This window comes from Maniola hyperantus, chromosome 21 (assembly GCF_902806685.2).
Source record: "Maniola hyperantus chromosome 21, iAphHyp1.2, whole genome shotgun sequence".
NCBI lineage: Eukaryota > Metazoa > Arthropoda > Insecta > Lepidoptera > Nymphalidae > Maniola > Maniola hyperantus.
The window spans coordinates 8,204,784-8,229,672 of record NC_048556.1 but is presented as its reverse complement, the minus strand read 5'-3'; the positions used below and the strand labels follow the sequence as shown (position 1 = coordinate 8,229,672).

Sequence of the window (24,889 nt, the reverse complement as noted above, 5' to 3'; positions counted from 1 at the left end):
CAGCCCTCGTCAAACGATTGAGTATTTGAAGCAGGAAAAAGTGAAAATTCTTGACCATCCTCCATACAGTTCTGACCTAAGCCCTAACGATTTCTTTAGATTTCCTAAAATTAAGGAAAGTCTTCGTGGTCAAAGGTTCCAGTCCGGTGAAGAAGCAGTCGACGCTCTCAAGTCAGCCATTTTGAACACCCCCACTTTAGAGTGGAATAAATGTTATAATAACTGGTTTGAGCGAATGGAAAAGTGTATTAAGCTTCGTGGTGAATACTTTGAAAAACAATAAAAAGTACTATAAGATTCTAGTTGTGTTTTTTTCTTCAAACGACAAAACTTAAAAGGCATGCCTCGTACATAGTTCGAAGACCGATACATGTAAGGGTGCCAATGTGCTGGAATGGCAACCTCGCACCGGAAAGCGCAGCGTTATCAGACCTCTCACTAGGTGAATAGACGAACGACATCATACGAGTCAGAGTGGAAGTCACTAAGAGACCCATGTCGCAGTAAGCAGTGGACACTTAAGTACGCGGCAGAAAGTAATGTACATCGACCTTAATAAGGGACAGCAGATTTGTAGAGCGTTGTCTCTGTCATTGAGACCGACAAAACGTCATAGGTATGAGTGACAGAGACAACATTCTACAAAGCCGAAATGTTATTCTAAAGGCCGATGTACATTACTTTCTGCCGCGTACCTACTATATTAACTTAGAAATTGCAAATCAGCGGAAACTTTCTGTCGAATTCAATGATTTAACAATACTATGCAAGATTGTAATATTAATGTAAATTAAGGTCCATCCTTTAACGATATCTCGGACTATTTAAGGGGTATTTTAGGAGATATGTAACAAAGTTAATGTAAATAATATAGTGATCACAGAGACAAGAACGAAAAGTTATATTTTACTAGAATCATAACTCATACTGCACAGAAATCAGGCTTGCAGACTGCTTTTTAACGTTTAGCTTAAATGCAACTGAGCGATTGCGAGAGCTCGTCGGGATGTCGACGGGCGCTCGGCTCTCTCAAAGATAATTTCATGCAATTCAAAACATTCCCGCTTTAACTCAATGAACTAAGATTGTAAGAATTTCGCTTGCGAGCTGAAATTGAATTTTGTTTTGTGAATGAAATGCGAAATATATTTAGTAGGTAGGTAAGTACCTACTTGCTACATTGGTACTACTTATGACTAATGATTAAATGTCGATTATACATTAAAAAAAACGGCTCAGTGCGAGTCGTGCTCGCACACGAAGGGTTCCGTACCGTGTAGTACAAGAAATAACAGTTTTTATTTTTTTTGTCATAGGTATAACCACAAATTCGCGGTTTTCGGATTATTCCCTTTACTTGCGCTATTTAAGACACTGCTACCTACCAAATTTCATGATCCTAAGTCAACGGAAATTACCCTATAGAGGTTTTGACGGCTCTTGACAGACACCAAAGTGATCCTATCTATAAGGGTTCCTTTTTTCTCTGGAGATATGGAACCTTAACAAGATACCTACGGGAGGAGGTCGAGATCTCATCCATACTAATATTATAAATGCGAAAGTGTGTCCGTCTGTCTGTCTGCTAGCTTTTCACGGCCTAACCGTTCAACCGATTTTGATGAAATTTGGTACAGAGTTAGCTTACGTCCCGGGGAAGGACATAGGCTACTTTTTATCCCGGAAAATTAAAGAGTTCCCACGGGATTTAAAAAAACCTAAATACACGCGGACGAAGTCGCGGGCATCATCTAGTATAAAATATCTTTATATGCGTCAACGCGAACGTTGCGCGACGACGTAATTACAAAAGCTCACCGGCAAGTTGAGAGGCTCACTCAAAGTTAGTTTCGTACAACTCAATGACTTCACAGTGCTAACTGCTTACCTAAACGGTTTAGCACAAAGAAACTATTCTCTTCAAGCAGTCCTTTTGGGATGGCAATTCGTTTTTCTTATCACATACCTACATAGGTACATGCTAATAAAATGTGTAGTGAGCCGGCGATGGGTTGATCATGATGATGATGAAGCAAGAAAGCGAAAACGCGTATTAAGTGTTAAAATTAGGTTTAAATTGGAAAATACTCGTAATTTAGAGTACCCAAATGCGAATATTTTAGCATCGTGCACAAATAACACAGCCATAAAACACACGAGAGCGGTATAAATAAACAAACTTCCACACACAGCGCACGTAGGGCGAGTGAGGCAAAACAAGCCCGCAATTACATACATACAACGAATGCGCAAAACACACTAATTTTACTTTGTCGACCGCTCGCCGCTCCCATGCGAGATCTATGTGCTTAGCGAATGAAAAATTCAATTCAAAATTGTATGATTGGTCCCTTTGTTCAGTGAATACGAAACATCGTTGACAAGCCGGCCCGGTTTGTTTTGGTGCGCACCGAATTTGTTTGTCGATCACAATAATTATTCAGGTACCCACCCGTTGCCTTTTTAGGGTTCCGTAGCCAAATGACAAAAAACGGAACCCTTATAGATTCATCATGTCTGTCTGTCCGTCCGTCCGTGCACTCGCCTACGGCATGTCACAGCCACTTTTTTCCGAAACTATAAGAGCTATATGTACTGTTGAAACTTGGTAAGTAGATTATTCTGATTGAACCGCATTAAGATTTTCACACAAAAATAGAAAAAAAACAATACATTTTGGGAAATCCCCATACTTAAAACAGAAACTCAAAAATATTTCTTCATCAAATCCATACGATCTATGGATAGGTCTGATATTGAGGTTTCTAATATATATTTTTTCTAAACTGAACAGTTTGCGCGAGAGACACTTCCAAAGTGGTAAGATGTGTGTGTGTCCCCCCCCCCCCTGTAACTTCTAAAATAAGAAAATGATAAAACTAAAAAAAAAAATATGATGTACTTTACCATGCAAACTTCCACCGAAAATTGGTTTAAACGAGATCCATAAAGTAGTTTTTGATTTATCGTGCAAAATGTACGGAATGTAGTACGGAACGCTCAGTGCGCGAGTCTGATTCGCACTTGGCCGGTATTTTACATTTGTTTCGCTCTATCGAATGTCTAATTTGTTATTTATGGAGCTCTCTCTAAATATATTTATGGCGAAATACTGACTGTTAACCGCTCGTTAGGAATTATTCAGAGAGTAGGGTGTCCCAGCAGACTAGCTCTTATTTTAACCTCGTATTTTTAAAACCGACTCCGAGCTGTAGGTTTTCTTTCCATGAACATTATCTATCCAGAAATTATTACCTTATTCGTATATAAAATATGAAAAATAGCAGTACAAACTGTATCTTATTGAAACACTTGAATGAATTAGTACCTACTACAAGTAGAGACAAGATAACCCATTACATATCTCACCTGAACTGCATCATCACAACTTTTTCATCTTGATAATTTGTTCTAACTTAGTAATACAATATACGTAAATTCTCATAAACGGCACTAATTACATTAAAAATCCATCCAACAATATAAAAGTGATGTATTACATACGATACAAGCTCAACTATCACACGATAAATCCTCAAAATTGACATTTACGACATAACATGAAAAAAAGCACAAAACAAAACAAAACATTTAGTTCGCAACAACAACAATGACATAAAACGGCGACATCCAATTAATTGACGAAAGAGAACAGAGACACGTCAGTCGCAGGGGCTTTATATTCTTCGTATTATTTGCGGGAGTCGCAGAGGGAGGGCGTCATAATTTACCCAACACGGCAATTCCCGACAGCGAACAGCGTCGCCAATACCGCGCCGCACCAAATGTGCGCTACACAGTAGGCAGGCTAGTGTTGCCAGGTGTGACGACTAAACGTGGACATGACTCAAAGTAATACTGCCATAATTCAAAATCATTAAAACATCCACTCAGTAAACAATATCGAGAGTAAAGTAATGGAAAATATTAAATAACATTCAAAACATACTCTACAACTTCTATACTAAGTGTTGACATAATATATGACGACCAAGATGACTTACACAGGTATCAAAAAAAATTAATACAGAGAAAATAAATTGAATGGGTAATTATCATAAAAATTCTAGGCTAAAGAGACGAATACCTCAAACACAATCAGAGACTAGAAAAACTAGTAAAATTATCTCTATCTAAAGTAAATTAAACAAAATGAAAATTCTACAAAGTAACCATATAAACGCTGAACTTGGCTAAAAGATAAAATCTGGAAAAAATAGGATGAAGAGGGAAATAACAAAGTAATTAATTATCATTAGTAAAAACTTGATAGGTAAAACGTCATAACATTTTAGGATATTATTAGTTATAGTAGGTACCTAGCTACATAAAACTACAAAACAAAATTTGGTGCAATGACGATTATAATTTTTTTTATTTGTACCATAAACAATTACAATAATAATTGCGAATATTTATCATTTCTTACCAATAACGAATTCAATATACCTAACTCAATTATTTATTTGAAGAAATATTTGTAGCCGTATCCACGAATACTTTTCCAGCACTGCATAAAACATGACATTTGGCATCGAGGAAAAGTCAGAAAATTCCACGAAAATCATAAGAGTTGGCAACTGTAGCCGTAGTCAGCGCTTCGTAGGTTTCCGACCGAGAGAACTGCCTCGCAAGTTCCGGGAATCTAGAGCATTTTGCAGTTTGCGAGACTGCTCACTGCCGCCGTACGATAACTTGGCCTTTATGTACAGAGAAAGACGTAGACACGACATTAAATCGCTTCTTAGTTGCGCTCGGCAAAAGTTAAAGCGAATGACGAGATTAAATAGAGTAAAAGTTATGTAATGCAAGCAGACTCTGCAGTTGACTGACATAAAGAGGTAACTCGTTGAATAAAAACTTGTTTATTTACACCGGAATTCATAGTCAAGATAGGGGGCTTCTTTAGAGGACGATTCAGAAGACATACACAACCTTAATGCATTGCATATAAAGGTTGAATTCCAGTGTTAGTGTACTGTCATAAAAACGAATAATGTAATTTCTTTATTTACATACTTTATCTATATCTGTTTATTTTTATCAATTCCATTTCAAATAGGTAAGTAAATGTATTATGTAACCCGAAAAAGCAGGGTAAATCTGTTTAGATAAGAAAAGTCACGCAATTATTATTCGCACTGGCGCTAATATAAATCTCCTTGACAATAAAATATGAAGCGTTTTTACTGGCAAAGCGAGTGGCTAGCAAACGGGGACCTGTCGCGAGCGAGCGGCCCACCGTGGGGGAATATTAAACGGACCCCGGTTGAACTTAATATCTTGTCACAGTCTCAGACCCAATATCTGAGAGCACGTATAGTAAATAAAAGACTTCACTTCGTATTTCTACACAAATAATTGATAATAATTTTTTGCCTTAGTGAAAAACAAAAGCATAATGTCATATAAATGATCAAAGAAGAATGTGCCTTTATTACTGGATTTTTTCCCATGAAAATAGCAATGTAATAATTATTGTTTCAGTAGTGGAGTCCAGTAAAATATAATTAGTGATTCCTCATTACCGCGCGGCGTGGCCCCTCTGGACGTTCGTGCGTCTGCTGGCTTATGGTTATTAATAACGCCGACCGCCCGCGCCCCCCTCGGACACCCCACGCTCGCTGCCGTTGCCGCACGTCTGACATTTTAATTCCGTACTCGGGGCTACACGTCCACCGCGAGAGCCTTTACTATCGATAATTTTATCGACTCTATTTTCATTTAATTTCAATTCCTGATGCTATCGTCTCTACATGTAATATCCATGTCATGGATAACGTTTCCATTCAATGTCTCCTTCTTAGATATTGACAATACAATTGTCATTTTTGAAATATAGATACCTACCTATCTAGTTAATAGAATATAGTGAGTATTATGAAAAAAATTGCCCCTTGGAGTAGCACAGGCCGTTTGGGAAGCATAAAAACGATGAAATAACATCGAGTGAAGTAGGCGAACATCACTAGCTGCAAATGCTACAATGGCGGTCGGGCGAGCGCAGGTCGAGCGCAACATGGCTGCCTAGTAGGCGGTTCGAGCGACGGAGACAAAAGTTCCAACGGGTACGGTCCTCCCGCTCGCACTCGCACGCAACGCTCGCATCGATCTCCACTCGCTTCGTTCGCCCCCAGCACCAGAAAGGCGGAACTAACAAAATTACAAAGCGCTTTCGAGCCGCTAATCATAAAATAAGATACGACGTTTCATTTCGACCGTACGACTCTCGAGCGATCACGATGCTGGAATGGCCCTTGACTCACAAAATTCTACTAACATCGTACGGGGGATAAATCTCACGTTGGTGAAGTTTGGGAGCATCTAACGGAGTTTATGTGGACGTACCTACCTAGCAAACACCAGTTTGTCATCATTTGCGGTCCTTCTATTTCATTCCTCACTTAATTTATTGCTCTGTAAAGACACCGAGTGAGGAATTCCTTCCGCACTGTATAATAATTACGTCAGTGAACAAAAAACGTAACGTAGCGAGTTCCAACTCGGAGCGGAATTTTTAATTATGTTTGTTACTTTGATTGAAAGCGAGAACCGCTTTAGCATCGGACTGTATAACTGGAATAGGGAATAGAGCTACATTTTGTCTTTGTTGGAACTGGATCTTTGTATCAGAATACATTTCAGTTCACCATTCACAGCGCGTGTCATGATAGCCTAGTATTATTTATAACGCACTGTAGGAATTTGGAAAAATGTTTTTCTGATAAGAGCTGTCTTCAAATCAAATACAGACAAAAACACAAGACTGTCTGTTTATTTATAATATTTTATATGTTTTGCTTTAAATACAAGGTTCTCAGAGGCCTTAGTGTAACTTTTTAAGTTAAAAACGTGACACCTGAGCTATGTAAACTGCACTGTAGTTTACTCGAAAAGTAACACAAGGGCCTGTGGCCAGCATTCCCAACAGCGGGATATCACATTCACTTTCAGGGTTCCGAATTTCGTATTTCAATTAAGTAGGTACAGTAGGAAAGCTCGCAACTGACGTTTTTCTGCTACCAAGCAGCGACGTTTAATATTTGCACCCCGCGGCACATCGCCTTGACGCGAGAAACGGGGTAGTGTTTATCAAACGTCAATCTGTTTTCCATTTTATTTAACGGAATAGAAGACCATTTATCGTTGTTTATCTAGGAAACAAACGTTTTTGTCGATGGAAATAACGATATTGTAATAAAAGTATGGCCCATATAAGATAACAGACATGCTACTGGTTATACTACATACATGTAATAAAGATGTTATTTTGACATTTTCAGAAAGAAAATGGTTAGTCTCGGCAAATTACGAAGAACTTCTTTTAGATATCACTCTGTCTATTTTCTCTAATGTCTCATTCTATTTTCTTAGTTTTAACTGTTCTGCTCATTTAAGCTCTATTGCCTGTAAAATATTGCTAGTAGCAAATAGCAATAAGACCTATCTTGCATGTTAAGTTTTTCTCTTTATTTTATCATCTTCATTATTTTCCGTATTCGCCTTACGTGTGCAATAACAAAGTTCTTATAATTTTTATAGTTAGTGTTTTACACATAATTTTTTACACATAGTACACTGATGGTATTTTTACAATATTTTTTAAATAGAGATAGCGAGCAAACGAGCAGGCGGGTCACCTCATGTTAAGTGATTACCACCGCCCATGAACATTTGCAGCACCAGAGGAACTGCCGATGCGTTGCCGGCCTTTTAGGAATTTGTTAGTCCGCCCCTTGAATAACCCCATTTTCTTCTCCTTTTATGTAATAGATAGGTAGGTGGCTAGTGCCTACCATAGGGAATTGACTAAATAGCATGATATTTGATCTAGAAATAGAATTAGGAGTAACAAAATTCTATACTAATAGATATTATAAAGAGGCAAATTATGAGTTTGGATGTAGGTAATCAACTCCAGAACTAATGATCCAATTCAGAAAATTCATACAAAGATATATGTATAGAGCTACATTAACTCCGAGTGCTATCGGCTATAAATCATATCACGCGGACGAAGTCACAGGGATTAATATGTTCTAAGTTCTTACAGCTTTAAAGGAGCTCTTTCTCAAGATTAAATTCGCCAATGTCTCCTCGCTGACAGAATAAATCTAGATACCTTAGCAGAAATAATTAAATAGATATCAGCAGTTTTTATCCAGCTGTTCTGTAGATATAAAAAGACCTTGTTACGTTGAATTTTCATTACAAATTGCGATTTCGTATGCCCGACTTTTCGATGTCGTGAATCGTGATTACAAGAATGAGTGACGTTTTATTTTTGAATTCTGCTAGTCGAGACTTCTTGCCGCGATGAGTTTTGGCTACGTGACTTTGGCGAATAGAATTTTACCCAGTTGGTAACTAAAGTCAAAAACTTTGACTTGAACGAGAGTACCTAGGTACTTCAGCCTGCGGGGATAAGTTTTTATAGTTTTTGTCCAGGTCAGTCAATGTCAATAATTTCTTTAGGCGCTGTGTAGATGTAGTAATTTAGATAGCCGAGTTTTCGTAACTAGCAACCCGCAATTAGGTGCTTTTGAGTTGTGACGATTTTCTTATAGTATATGTATAGAAACTGCGCAGACTCACAAAAACACTGCATTAAAGATTTACGTAGGTACTTTACCTACTGCGCTTAGTTTGATTAAAAAAGACGTTTTAATAGAACACCAAAATAGACATTAACGCGTATTCGAAGCCGCGGTTGAAAGCTAGTAAAAAGATCATCGTCATCATCATCGTCATCAACAAACGATAGCCGTTCACTGCAGGACATAGGTCTCTCAATCTCTCTAGTAAAAAGATAATTTATGCTAATAGTAGGTACGAAATGATGCCTGCGACTTCGTCCACCTTAAGGGTTAAGGTTTTTAAAAATCCTGTGGGAACTGGGTTCCGGGACAAAAAGTACCCTATGCCCGTCTCGGGATGCATCATGCAAGCTATCTCTGTATTAAATTTTGTCAAAATCGGTAAAAAGGGATAGGCCGTGAAAAGGTACCTAATAAATAGACAGACACACTTTCGCATTTGTAATATCAGTAGGTATGGACTATGGATTGTGTAAAAAAAAGACACTTTCAAAATAATGCAGAAACATCATAAAATGCAGTTGTACCAGTTTTTCAAAGGGAAACAAACCTAAAGCGTACTATGATGTAAACTCCAGATAAGTAATTTCAAGTTCCCATATTGTTTTGTACGCGGCCGACCACGTGCGTTCCATAAGTAGGCGCCTGTGAGAGTAGTCATATAGGTATGTGAATGTGTATTTATTTATACCTAATTGTACACGAAACAGATCGTGACCTAACTGATTCTCGCCGGTGAATTCCGAAAATCTAAATGGCGGTTTGTTTTAAAGATAACTTGTGATGATTGTTATATATAATATCAGCTGTGTGATGTTAGCCCGACTAGTTTCGAAACCATCCGGGGTCCTATTTCAAGGGAGTCAGGTCGCGCACGCGTCGCGGTTGTGATGACTGCTTATACAGGGTGTAACCAGAACGCTAGCAAAAACGAAGACAGGTAATAGTACTGATGATTACGGATATGATACCACAAAAAAACGCGAAAAGTAATTAAAAAAATCCTATATTTTGTAAAAGTTTACGATAATTGCAAATAAAACATCTGACTGAAGCTAGAGATCGACGTACATTTCGTAAGTAGGCCACTCGGAGTCAATGCCGCGTCGTAGATGGGGCATTGACCCGAGGTTTGCACGATATACACTGCGGGTTTGAAAAATACTAAATCACTAAAACTACAGAATGCGACAAATGTTTATTGGTACTTATTGGATTGTGGTTAGGTAGTATAAAACAATAGTTTTTGCTAGAGTTCTGGGTACATTCTGTATAATACAGAAGCCGTTGTATGTAGTACCTCTCAATAGCTATCTTTAAATGAAAAATCAATGCCAGTAAAAAAGGGAACAACTCAAATTCGACACTTTTCAGGAAAGGAAAATAACATTACTCTAAATGATTTATAGTTTCGATGTTGAAATTATAACTTGTTTTCTCAAAAAGACAAATTGCTAGACAAAGCGAGTACGAGTAAGCTGTATAGGTATTTAGAACTTATGTCAGTCAGACCGAGAGTTCCGTCCCTTCAGTTCACTCTGCTATTACTATGATCCTCAGAATAAATACCTTTAGAAGTAGCCCTAACGTGACTCTTACCGTTAGAACGAGATAGCTAAATGCATTTAAGTTATTCTTAGACCGTGACAAAATGATTGTTGTTGTCCTTATCACCGTGGCCACTGTTTTTTGTTTGTCAAAATGTATTTGTACGTGAGACTTTGACAAACAACGTGAAGTGAGGTTATGTTGACTCAAGTATTTTAAAGAAATAATTAATTTGTTTGGTTGTTTTTTGTTTTCGAAGTTATTGTGCAATGGTGGGTTGCAGTATACTAGTCTACAATAGCCGAAGCGAACGTAAAGTAGACGGAATAACATTTCACAAGTAAGTACCTCTGCTTGAGCGAGAGGGACTGAGGGGGCCACGCTAGTTGCATATCTGTATATATCTGTGCTATGATCACTGTGAATGTACAATCGGGATGAGAGGCGGATGGATCGTGCCAAAACCACGCGCTTACGCCCGCGCATTCCGATCGTTTGAAACCACTTTGACGAATAGAATAGTCATCGGCCAAGCGTTGTATTACGTATCTTTTGATTCAAGCATATCGATTGTCGCAATCATCATTTAACTGGCTTTCATTCTTAGTATTATCAACAAATAGCTAATGGACGCGATATTGCTACCTGCCCATGATTCTAGGTTGTACGGGAGCGGTGTGCAGGCTCGACCGTACCAAAGGGAGATCTCCCACCTAGCGGTTGGTTGTGCTCGGTAGCGCCAGCTGGGCCGACGGTTGTGTCTTGAAACTTCTATATAGAGTCCAGATTGCAGAAAACTCCGTTAGTGCAAGTACTGGCGGTAAATTTGTTCGGGACTACGTCATGAAATGTTATCGATTGAACAGCGCCATCTAGTTTCTACTGTGGCAACCACCACAAGGTCAACGGGAAGTACCCACCCTATATATTTCGATTCCCTTGACGGGTCTAGACAGACAAGCAGACAGACAACGAAGAGATCCTTTCTAAGGTTGATTCCTTTTTAAGGTTCCGTACCTGAAGAGTGCCAATGGGACCCTATTACTAAGTCTCCGATGGCCACTCGTTCGTCCGTATGTCTGTCAGCGGGCTGTATCTCGTAAACCATAATAAAGTAGAGCCCTGAAATATTCACAGAATGTGTATTTCTATTGCCGCTATAACAACAAATACTAAAAACTTCAAAATTGCCGCTATAAAAATTAAATAAAATTAAAAAGTGTTTTTTCTTGTACGATGGTACGGAACCCTTCCTGTGTGAGTCCGACTTAAACTTGACTGGTTGTTTTCTTTGGTTGTACGGATTCATAAAAACCCGATGTTAAAACAAGAGTAACCAGATGACATTAACGGGCGCTGGCGATGGGAAACGATCGCCACATTCACGAGCGAGAGCAAGCGTTGAGTCATTAATCCCGTCTCAAAATTAATTTGCATATCCGTTTGGTACGAACTTCTCGGCTTAGTAACAACTAAGGCTAGGTCCACATTTGCACTATTTAAACACGGCTGAAAGACCCTTAAGATATACAGAAGCTTCAAAGCAGGCGTCACGAAAATGCGAATGACATCAGAAGCATCGGGCGAGTCGAAAATACGTATAACGTTTAACTCCAAAACCTTTCTTTAGATACGTGAACTCTGGTGAACTCTTCAGCATTTTTTCGATTTGCACGATAAAACTCTACTTAGTAGAGTCCACTTGAGAGTAACAGTCCACTTTTACTCTCTTTTTCTCCTTATTGTAAGGTACAAATAAAAAAAAGAACTATCACACGGACTTTCAATATTGAAAAATGCGTGCTGCGGAAACCAGCCCAGAGCGGAGAAGAAGAAGAAGATGCGTTCCGACGCTGGCCAAGTGGGATTGCAGACTTCACACACCTTTGAGAGCACTATTGAGTACAACAGCAGGTTTCTTTTACCACTAAAGCAGTGATATTTAACTGTTTAAAACACAAACGAAGTTAGAGGTGGACCAAACCCCGGACCCCTCCCAATATTTATAAACCGACGTCTTGAATATTAGGCTATCACAGCTTTTTTACGTTAGGAATCAGGGTGAGAAAATATTATACCGTACTCATCCCGATACAATTCAGGTCTTCAAAGTAGTAAATACGATACTGCAAAATGATACAAACGTGAACTCAGCCTACTACGGCCCATCGAACGGATGTCGTTACATTTATCGTTGAAATAATCAACGAAAATTGTTAATAAACCGAAATCAGGAACGTCGATGTTTCGGAAATCGATTTTAACGATTTTATGACCTAATATCAACTTATTAACTAAATATTAACTTCAGTACGACGGCACAGATTTCAATTAAAAATAATTTCAACACCATTTAATCAATGCTTCAAAATAGATTTCAGATTTTAGGTCTTCTTAGATTTTGACAAAAGGTACAGAGGTAGCTTGCATCGTGGGGAAGGACGTAGAATACTTTTTCTCGCGGAAAATCAGAGTTCCCACGGGATTATTTAAAAATCAAATCAAAATCAAATCGGATATCATTGTACACTTTTTGATTGTCAAATTGTGGGTTTAAAAACTTAAATCGACATCGGTACATCGAGGTCGGTACATTTATTATCTTTGAAACATGTTGATTTTACACTCCTTCATAACACAATGAACCTAAAGCTTAATTTGCTATAATCCGCTGAAACAGGTCTAATATCCTTCCTAATAATCCTTCCTTGATAATGATAATGTTGCCCATACGAGTCAGTAAACTTAGGTACTACAATAAAAATCGAGTAAGGGTTGTTATACTGTATACAGAATTCAGATGCCACCAGTGTTTTAATGTTATTACTACTGGGCGATTGTTTGAGCAAACCGTTAAGTATATTCTCGGAGTGTGATAAAAAAAGTGCCCAAACGCCCATGCCCTGACCAACAGAAAATGCTTCTTAGTCGAGGTAAAATAAAACAAATGCATTTTAACTAATAAACTATTTCATAATCAAAACATACCATATCGTATCGTATGGAAACTTCGTCTGTATAGAAACATTATAGGTTTATTCCATTGCATTCACAAACAGAAACAATACTGAATGCAAGGTAAGCTGTTATCAAATTACATCATTCGAAGAAATGCAGGCGTTATTTAGCTTACGATTTACATAAATATTATTTTGCTTCATATTCATGATGGATTGTTTTATAGCTGCGCTACCAGTTTATAGCCTGGGTCACAGAACACGCGCTTCTTTTTCAAAGTGACTTCTAGAATTTGTAATACAAAGAACTCTTTAAAGGAGTTCACGCCGCGAAGTCGAACATAGAAGCCACTCAGCTAACGTTGCACTCCTTAGAATATCCATACGTGACTGTAGTACGGAACCCTCAGTGCGCGAGTCTGACTCGCACTTGGCCGGTTTTTACTTTATAATATGCTTTCAATCGAGGTTCACATCGAACATTATAATAATATAGTCTGCAATAAACGTGACAGATAGATTTCAGAAATAAATCATGCAGAAGGACAGCATTCCATTCAGCAGTGGATATCGGCGGGCTGAAATGATGATGATGATGGTGATGATATTTATATATTCCTGTACAAGAAGGAATAATATTATTCAAATATTTTGAAACGACTGTAGCAACCTACCAAACAGACCTACCAAGCAAAAAAAAGAAAAACAAAAAAAAAAAAAAAAGGGAGAAGGGGCAAAGTTTGCGAAAGTAAAAGTTAGCCATTAGGATGGTCATGAGCATAGGACGGTTTATTGAAATAGTTATCGTCTGGGAGGTGATTTTTTAAAATTGCCTACATTTGGCAGCAGTTTAATGATGGCGATAACAGTAAAGTTCATACTCATAGCCGGGGCTCCGGCCGAGTTTCGAGGATTACCCCTACTATCCATACGGGAGGGTGCAATTTCGTTAACGTTACAGATTTCCATATAAAATAACACGCCGCGAGTCGTTATCGGCTTGAATAACGCGCATTATGTTTAAGGATGAAAATTTAGTGTTTACTATTATGTTAAATCGGGTGTAAAAGTTTTATAGGTGGTTTGTTACTTGCTCAAAGATTACATAATACTCCAGATAAGCACAGCCCCATTCATATTTTAAAAAGTGAAGATTAATTCTGTATACTATAAATTCTATATTATGCTTGTGTGTATGACGAACATATGGGTAGAAAACGACACCTATGAGCATGCTTCAAAACATAGCGATAAGCGACCCGTTACCGGTCTATTACAATACGTTGAACTTGATTTGTTGAAATAACGCATGGAGTAGACACAACGGGTGGAGCTACCCCAGCAGAAAAGCAAAGAGGCGATTCTTCGGCAGATTGCTTTGGTAATTCATCAGTGCTACCGGCTACTGCTTGGAATGCTGTCCTTTATTCCTGAAATCTATCTCTCAGGTTTATTGCAGAATGCGTTTAAACTGTCCAATATTAATATGATGTGCAAAGCCTAAACTGTGAACATTTACGAACCTCCAATCTGTTTATAGTCCAGGGACTGATCGCAGATAGAAGAGAAAGAGAGAACAAAAAAAAAATTATTTGACTGTTATGATATGTTTCTATCAGCCTTATACAACGAAGTTCCATTCCAAAAAAACCGGCCAAGTGCGAGCCAGGCTCGCGCAATAAGGATTCCGTACTACAGTCGTATTTTTTCGACATTTTGCACGATAATTCAAAAACTATGATGCATAAAAATAAATAAAAATCTGTTTTAGAATGTACAGGTGAAGACCTTTCATATGATACCCCACTTCATATAGTCACTCACTTCGAAAGTTGAAAATACTAATTATTAGTTCATGACCACAATTTTTTTTGTGTGATCTAACCCTAAATTCACGGTTTTCAGATTTTTCCCCAAATGTCAGCTATAAGATCTACCTGCTGCCAAATTTCATGATTCTAGGTCAACGGGAAGTACCCTGTAGGTTTCTTGACAGACAGAGACAGACAGACAGACAGACAGAAAGACAGACAGACAGACAGGCAGACAGACAACAAAGTGATCCTATAAGGGTTCCGTTTTTCCTTTTGAGGTACGGAACCCTAAAAAGGGTGTATAAAATATAAACAACGGTACACAGCAAATGGTTGATTCAATTCCTAAATTCTGGGAAAGTGGCAGTATTATTGGCTCCTTTACAGTGTAAGCGGTCGTTCACTCGGCTTTAGAGAAACTGTCGCAGAGGCGACGGGTCTCGTCCGACTCGACTTAGTCAACTCGGCGAAAATTTTCGCAAGCGAACGTTGATATAGGTACGAAACTAAAGATGTACTCATCTAAATTGAATTGAAGATTGTAGGAGAAAAAGAGAAGAAGAAGAAGATAAATATTGCACATCAAAAATAATAATTACAATTCAGCAAAATTTTTCGCTAGCAAACATTGCAAACAACAAAATCAAAGATATAACCAGTAACAACTTACAATTTCAATAAAGATAGAAGAATAAAACTTAACTGCATACAAAAAAAATAAGATAAGATATTAGGTAGGAAATAAATGATAAAAATCAGGCAAAAAAGGTTTTATTGCTGGGCACTAGCAATCTTCCAAAAATACAACTCGAAGCAATTTTTTGGCATCATCCATTTTACAATAATTAACTTACAAATTGCATTTAAACCTCGTTTTTCATCATTATCACTGATGCCTCCTTGCAGGCGATTACCTACTCCACTTCTTGGCACTAGCATGTTTCCAGTAACCAGGGTTTACTTATGTCTTACTAGTCCAAATAGATTTGATAGAATATGTTTTTTAAGAGAGCCATGATAGTCTAATGGTTACGATGTCCGGCTCCGATTCGGGATTCAAATTATGGAATTATTTATTATAATATAATATATTTCTAGTACGGTTAGTTACATAATTTTTCTAATCATAATAAAATACTTACAAGAATAATGGCATTTTTGGAAGTTACATCTCTAAAAAAGAAGGAACTGCGTATCTTTCATTTTATTTATGTCGAAGATACAAAGGACTCCGAAAATGTCGCTCCGATAAACATCTAAACAATAATACGATTCCATGTAGACGTCGGAGTATCCTAAGGTTTGACCTTTGTGAGTTGGACTTACACTATATAAAGGAATATTATGTAAAAATCAGTCTACTATAAATGTGTCTTACTCAACAGTTTCTACAGAATATTCATATGCCTATTCAGTGGTGGTGCTTAAATAGGAAGTCACAAAATAGGGTCTTATCTTTTATTGTAACAAAAAAAAGGATAACATCTTCAAAATGTATAAAAATAACATATACATATTACGGCATACGTAGCTTATTGGCTTCTGTTTTTTCTGTCGGTCTGTCGGTTTTTTCTTAAATCGCAATATTGCCTTTTGTCCATTTTGCAAACGACAAGAAATCGTTACTAAATATTTAAGGCAGGTATTTGAGTGGCATTTCAATATATTTCATTTAATACGTAAATAATATAGTAAATTTAAATTTATCAGGGCACTTATCACTCTACGCCGATGACACTTGTCTCTTCTATTTTGCACATTCTATTCACGAAGTTATAACACAAGCACAAAAGGATCTAGATATATTAAATGAATGGTTTCTACATAATCTACTTACAATTAATACAACTAAAACATCTTACATGATTTTCAGTGCCAAAAACAAAAAAATACCTAACTACACACCACTTCAGATAAATAATAGTATTCTAAACAGATCTAAAAAAGAAAAGTATCTAGGCCTAATATTAGATGACAAGCTTATATGGGACTCTCAAATTGACCAAATAACTTCCAAATTAGCATCACTCACAGGAGCATTACGAAAAGTCGCAAATTGCATTCCACCTAAAATCCGAACAATCATTTATAACGCCCTTGCTAAGTCACATTTGGAGTACCTCATAGAAATCTGGGGATCAGCTGCACAAACACACATCAACAGATTACAAAGAACCCAGAATAAACTAATAAAGACACTATTTCATTATAATTACCTAACACCAACTAAAGACCTATATAGAAAGACTAGACTCCTTAACATAAAACAATTATACACATACAACACATGTCTTCTCATTAAAAAAATTACTAGTAAAACTGTACATACCAATATAACATTTAAACAAAAAACTATCAACTATAATCTTAGAAATAAAAGTAAATTACACACTTGGCAACCACGAACAAAAACCTACGGAACTAAAAATATAATGTGTGAGGGTGTACATATGTTTAATAGCTTACCTGAAGTGATAAAACAGACTAAAACCATTGTTCAATTTAAGAATAGGCTAAAGAAATATGTTGCGGACAATATTGTTTAACTAGAACTTGTAATTTGCATAAAATTGAAATAGTTAATAAGTTAGATAAAAATATTATAATTAGGTATAGACATAGTTAAGTATTATTATAGTAAAATTTAAAAATTGAATTTGTAATGCATGCGTCTGTGTTAGTAGTTACTAAAATGTATATATAATTAATCTTAATGTAAGTGAACAGTATGTTCTTTTTGAGAATAAATTCTTTAAACCGATATTGGCCAAAAGGGATGTATGAATTATCATACATCTCTCTATTTAGGTACTCAACAGTGTTTATTGATTGTCTATCTCGAGATATTATAACAATGTACCATCTCTATACGCATCTATGAATCAATGCGGTTTAATCAATTGGATTGAATTGTATCCTAACAGATAATATTATAAGGCCGGATGTGACAAATTGCTGTTGCAATTGTGTTAATCTTGCTTTATAGTATGCGACAGGTGGAGATGGCAATCGGGGTGGGAACGCCTCGCACACCCGCACAGTCCCGCCGCTAACCCGGTGCGGGTGTGCGGGCCATGCCTCTGTCTCATACCCCGATTATCATCTCGACCTATCGTGTTCTAATTTATGGCACCGTACATCGTATAAACGTCTCCATACTCAAAGAATGAAAACAAATCAAAGGCTTTCGTCGCTTGTACAATTGCAAATTCTCAAGTGTGCTGCCATAGAACATGGTACAAGGAAGAGTGGAGGGCTCTCGTCCACGCGGTCGTTCCCCAACTAGGTAGACAGACTTAACCAGTTCGGCAACGAACACACAGTCTCCGTGTGTGCACGTAATGCCACCAACAGAAGTCGCTGGAGGGAGATCGCTCGAACAGCAGTGAAGGAGAGCTCATAGCCACGATAATTCAAATAATTTTTCAAATAATTTATTTCAAATAACTTGAGTTTACAGTAGCTGTAGGAGGTTGGAGCCTTCTTTTAGGAGTAGGCGAACTACTCCTGTGTCAGAAGACAAATAATGCCAAGAGTGAACGACCTCCTTCTATTTCTACTTCGTGGGTTATTAGGAAATATTTGTACTGGCAACTATATTTTAGAGTATTCGCATTTTTTCTTGCCAATGTAATAAGAAAAGGACAGACAAACCTAATTTAATTTATAGCTGTCAAACGTGGTGAGATGTTTAAATTTGTAGAGTGCACTATTTAGAGTCTTTAAATTTAAAATTAATTTTCCGTTTTTTTTTTAGCAATATTAAAAAGAAAAAGATGCATATACTCTACAGAGAAAAACATCAGAATCAACGTTATTGACTTGTTAACTAGACGTTACCTGGTGCGGAGGTTGCGCGCCGGGCGGCAAGTGCGGCGGGTGCTGCGAGTCCTGCGTGGGCGAGATGCCACCGGGCGCGCTCTGCGCCGAGCCGGGGCTGGGCGCGCCCGGCGGGTGCGTCGGCGGCTGGGGCGAACCACCGCGCTCGTAGCCCTGGAAGACAAAGGACGTTACTTTGTTATTCCTTTAATTTATTACTTACTCTCTAGCGAATAGTTCGAGGAACGTGTGACTACGCATATCAATCTATTGCGATTGTAATGCAAGGTTGACCCAATTGGGTTGGATTGGATGGGTGACCGACTTTGGAGGTCCGAATTTGGCCTTTTCGTCTTCTCTGTCCCACAGAGAGCATGTCAAGCCGGTCCCGGTTATACTGATAATAACTGCAAAAAAAATTTTTACAAAAAAAAAAAAAACCGACATCGTTACACAAACACTAAAAATTGAAAAATAATTTAATTTATTACCGAATATATTATGTATACAAGAGTTAATATAGTTCCATTATAATACTTTTTGGTGCCGGTGCCAATTAGCTTTAGCTGCGCGAATCGTCTAGACTTCATATTTTTATGGGACTCCACCATGGCACCTCATTGGCACCGACCCCAAAAAATATTATTATGGAACTATATTAACTCTTGTATACATAATATATTCGGTAATAAATTAAATTATTTTTCAATTTTTAGTGTTTGTGTAACGTCGGTTTTTATTTTTTTTGTAAAAAAAAATTATTTCACAATTTTTAGTGGCCCCATGGAATTATGCTATGACTGGTTAAAAGTCTACTGTTTACTAAGCTATTACACTGATCGCGAGCAATTTACACTTATCCGTTGAGGAGTTCCAGTATCTATCTTCGAAGATGTTCATCAGATCTTCACCAAATTGAAATGGGACCAACTTTGAAGGATACCCTTTCAAACAAAAAAAGAATTTTCAAAATCGGTCTAGGCGTTTTCGAGTAATCGGGGAACATACATAAAAAAAAAAAAAAGATTCCGACGAATTGAGAACCTCCTCCTTTTTTTGAAGTCGGTTAAAAAGAGTTAAAATCTCTCTTAGTCCAATTGAATGCAGAAGGATCTGGTAATCCACCGCATTATTGTCCTAAGAAAACTCCTACCATTATGTGCCTAATGGAAAGGGGTTCCGAACCTCAACAGTGAGGAACAACGCAGAGAGTGATGTGTCAAGTGCTAGGTTAAGTACATTTAATGTCTTACAATTCCACGCTGAATCCAATAAGGGTTTCGAGTCTAAAAGCTTAATAAGTCATTAAGGTTAATTGCTTTATGATTATGACTACCACGACTTCATCCTTTTTGAATAACCCGTTGGATTTTGTCAAAATCCTTCCTTAGTTCACACCTAGAAGTTAAGAACCTCATGTTCTTCAATAATTTACTCGTAGGTAGGTTCACGGGCTGTGCGTTCTCTTTCAGTCAGTCAGTCACGGCACTGTGATAAATTTTCTAGATCTAGCGATCGTGGCCTGTCATAGAATAAGGAAAGTAGACCGCGGTACAAGAGTGGAAAAAAAGGGAGAAAGATAATTTATCGACGTAAATTACTCGCGATAGCAACGATTCGTAAAGTGTAGGAAAGGCCCAATAAACCTTGACCGCGAACACATAAACGTTACAGTGTTTATTTCCGAATGGTGTCACGCAGCATCTCCACTCGAAACGTGGGATGAAAACAGCTTGATTGATATACTACGCGCGGATTTGATAAATATACGTACATCTAAAACGTCAGACGCGAACCAAGTAAGAGTATCTTTCACGTGTAATTTATTTTTGGGTTTAGCCAACCTTTTATGCATGTTGATTTTTAACGACGTTGCCCTTTACCTAGTCTCATTGTTTAAGCACCCTGGGCGTTTTCGGATGAGAAAAAATTCAGTCGGGTCACCGACATGCTAGTGTTAGTAATACTCGGAGAGCCGATACACGTAAAAACTAAACTACATAATGTTAATGGCTTTAATGCAGAAATTACGAAATTTGGATTTTTGACACAACAATTAATTTGTGAATCCAAAAAAACCACTGTTAGATATTTTCACAGAATTAACTTTTCACTTAGCTTCGGTCGGCAGAAGATGCTATTCATTCTAACCATCGAGCTAAACTATTTTGCACCCATCAGTATCAGTCCTGTGCAAAAATTCCTTCTTTTGTGCACATCAACACACCAAGAAACCATTATTTATTTTCCTTGAGATAAGCTGTGTTGAATGTCAGTAATGGAACAGTAATTTACGTAGTAAGTTTAACTGTATAGATAAGTTTTATCGTTCAAGGCCTCGACCTTGCATCCATTATGCAGCGTTGCATCGTTGCGAATAAGGCATTACAACAACACCTATTTATGTGAAAGAATATTACCAATGTTAATCGTGACTTATTTCCCTTTCCTTTCCAACTAAGCGTCAAGTTTGTGCTAGGAGTAGGTACGAAATTAGTGCGACGGGTAGGGTTCGAAGTGTCGACCTTTCAGTTTTTAAGTCCGCTCCTTTAATCGTTGAGCTATTGGGGCTTCAATCTATGCACGACATGACGCTTTCTTACACGTCGTGCGTTGGTATCTTCCCAAAGAATGCCCCCTTACTGCACGTCATTGAGCTTGTAAGACACGCCAGTATAACTCACACAGAGCTGCCATCTTCTTGGATGGAAAAAGGGACGACCAAAGCACATAGTAACATATTAAGGTAAACTATTTTGCTCAATTTTTGACGATCAAACAAAATCGAGTAAATGTGTTAGCAACAGCCGATTTTGAATCGATTTTGCCTGAATCGATAAATCGACAAGCGATGTGATTTTAATCTTGATACTTATTGATCGTCAACATGCAATAAAATCGAGCAATTCTGTAAGAAGCTGCCAGATTTCATCGTCAAAACACAGCATGCCAAGCGACATTAACGATGGTTGCAAGATCGAGTAAATCGCAGTAGGCACCTTTACTAACCTAACCTAATAAAACGGTCATAAAACGCAACGACCCACATCAGAATCGAAACATTTAATTCGAGCGATTATCTCGAAACACACGCGGGGAGAAACAATCGGGCACGTGGCGTGAGGCCTTGACCGTGCATCCATTATGCGGAGTCGTTTACTTGCGAATAAGTGCATTACAACATCTATGCATCTAGCGTTACATAAATAGCGACGCCCGCGAGCCCCATTGACTACGAAACGATTGCGGGAGCATTGTTTTGCATCTCGCGAACGCTGCCGGCGAGCCCAGATACTTTGCCTAACAAACACTATACTATAGGTAGGTACTTTTATCTACGATCGCAACTGGCAAGTTTTAAAAAGTTTGAATCCCCATCACCTCATGTTGGCATGAATAACTTTAAGTAGCGATTTTACACGTATGTACGAGAACTTGTGGTGATGTACCTAGGTGTTTTTTTATACATATATACAAGTTAGGCCTTGACTGCGATCTGACCTGTGGTAAGTGATGATGCAGTCTAAGATAGAGGGCTAACTTGGAAGGGGTATGGCAGTTTTATTAAACCCATACCCCTAATCGGTTTTCACACGGCATTATACCGGAATGCTAAATCGCTTAGCGGCACGGCTTTGCCGGTAGGGTGGTAACTAGCCACGGCCGAAGCCTCACATCAGACCTGACCAGAAACGATTTAAAAAATATAAATTCCTAAATTACCCCTGCCGGGAATCGAACCCCGGATCTCCCAATTATAAGAGCACAGCGTTTACCACTGAACCAGGGAGGTCGTCAAACTTGCAAGTTTCAAAAAGTTTGAATATGCCTATCACATCATGTTGGCAAGAATAAGTTTACGCACGAGAACTTGTGATGTTTATGATGAGGTGTGTTTATGATAAAGTTGTATTTAGAATTTAAAATTTGATTTTGAAAATAGGAAATACACCCTGCGTGTTTAGTAGCAGATTGATGCTAATTACGGTTGCCGGTTGTACATTATCTGCCTTACAGTAATGATATCCTTTCCACGATGGTTCCTGCAGAAAATTATAACATAACGTTAAGGCAGACAACCTGATCATCAATCTGCTACGAAACACTTTAAAGGCTGTCAGTGTTTCGACCATAGGTCAAACAAACATACAAACAGACAAAATATCGAATTCCAGCCCTCTAACGGATATCATTACGAACATACCGGAATCAACTCTTCAGTGCAGTCAAGATACGAAGACGTCTTTTCTATTTTTAGGGTTCCGTACCCAAAAGGAAAAAGGATTCCTTATAGGATTTTTTCCTTGTCTGTCTGTCCGTCAGTCGTGTATGTCAAGAACACCTATAGGTTGCCCGTTGAACTAGAATCATGAAATTTGGCAGGTAGGTAGGTCTTATATCAAGTGAGGCATCATATGAAAGGGCTTTAGCTATACATTCTAAAAAAGATTTTTATTTATTTTGATGCATATAAAATAGTTTTTGATTTATCGAAAAAAATGTCGAAAAAAATACCCGAGTCCGGGATTTTTCGGTTCGCGACTCTGACTCACATTTGGCCGGTTTTTTATTGAGCTATTAAACCAGCGGAAATTAGAACTGTATATTTTGTGATTCGTAGAACTTCTCACACTGTTGGGCCGGAGGCCGTCAACACAAACTACATGTTGAAATGCAATGGCAGTATACCTACCATAGAGATGTTAAGTTCATAATACATGGTGTCTAAAATTCGTGCTCCGTGTTTAGCGTTGCCAGGCGTTCGGATAAAGCCGGACGCAGGCAGGCAAATTAGGCGGTGTCCGGCCTGTCCGACTTTTGTTAGGCTTTTTAAATTTGACCAGTCTTTACATTTTTCAACAACAGTAAGTAAAGAATGATAATTAAAATACGACTGGTTCATTGAATTTTATTGTTCTTTCATAGAATCTAAGACGATTTTATGGTAAATGATCAAAAAGCCCTCTTTTTCTTTGTTGTAAAAAAAATTGTGTTATTTAGGTACTAAAAATTGAGGTTGTCCGGCCTTTTTACCCAAATGTCCGGCTTTACTGGCTTTTCTGCCCTACTTTTCGGTTTTAAGACCTGGCAACCCTATTCGTGCTGAGTAAAACAGAAGATACAAAACGCACCAGAGTAGAAAAGACAATGCTCTACAAATGTGACCCACGGGTCCAAGTTTTCCTTCACTTTGGAGAGTGCGCTCAGGAACTTCACGATCTTGTTCCTACGTCACCATTATCCTACAGAAAAGTGGAAAGCCGTGAACGTTGGCATCCTTATTCGACATCCAATCCACTCGCAAGAAACGTTTTTGCTCAACATTTCTGATACGAACCGTTAAGGTGTGGAATGCTTTCCCGCATCCATGTTTCGTGCTACGTATACTTAACCTAAATACCTTCAAGGCAAGAGTGAATAGGCTAGGGAAGCGCGCTTTAACTTACACCTCATCATTGCTTTTTATTAAGCACTAGCTGATGCCCACGACTTCGTACGGGTGGGTTTTGGTTTTTTAAAAATCCCGTAGGAACTCTTTGGTTTTCCGAAATAAAAAGTAGCCTCTGTCACTCTCCACGTCTAAACTATACCCATGCAAAAATCACGTCTATCCGTTGCGACGTGATTGAAGGACAAACCAACAAACCAACACACTTTCGCATTTATAATATGGGTAGTGATGGTTGTAGTCAAGCACAAGCCTATCTCCACGTCTAAACTATACCCATGCAAAAATCACGTCTATCCGTTGCGACGTGATTGAAGGACAAACCAACAAACCAACACACTTTCGCATTTATAATATGGGTAGTGATGGTTGTAGTCAAGCACAAGCCTATCTCCACGTCTAAACTATACCCATGCAAAAATCACGTCTATCCGTTGCGACGTGATTGAAGGACAAACCAACAAACCAACACACTTTCGCATTTATAATATGGGTAGTGATGGTTGTAGTCAAGCACGAGCCTATCTTGCAATAGTAAAAAAAGATACATATGTAACGTAAATACTTCATTTTTACATAGGAACATATATGTATTATCATTGTTTGAAACGTCACTACTCACTACACGTCGACCGAGACATCTGTTAGACCGATTTTAATTACAGAGCGTGAAGACGGGTATTGAAGTCGGTTGACGGTTCATTC

The 24,889-nt window shown here is 38.1% G+C and overlaps 1 protein-coding gene across 6 annotated transcripts in view; it reads right to left on the bottom strand.

The window, feature by feature from the left end:
• osa (trithorax group protein osa) overlaps positions 1–24,889 on the bottom strand; it is a 174,556-nt gene that overhangs the window by 108,846 nt on the left and 40,821 nt on the right. For all 6 annotated transcript variants that reach the window (XM_069505782.1, XM_069505787.1, XM_069505786.1 and 3 more), the window contains exon 3: positions 18,757–18,909. In XM_069505782.1, coding sequence (XP_069361883.1) covers positions 18,757–18,909 — 153 coding nt within the window. The remainder of the gene's footprint in view (positions 1–18,756; positions 18,910–24,889) is intronic.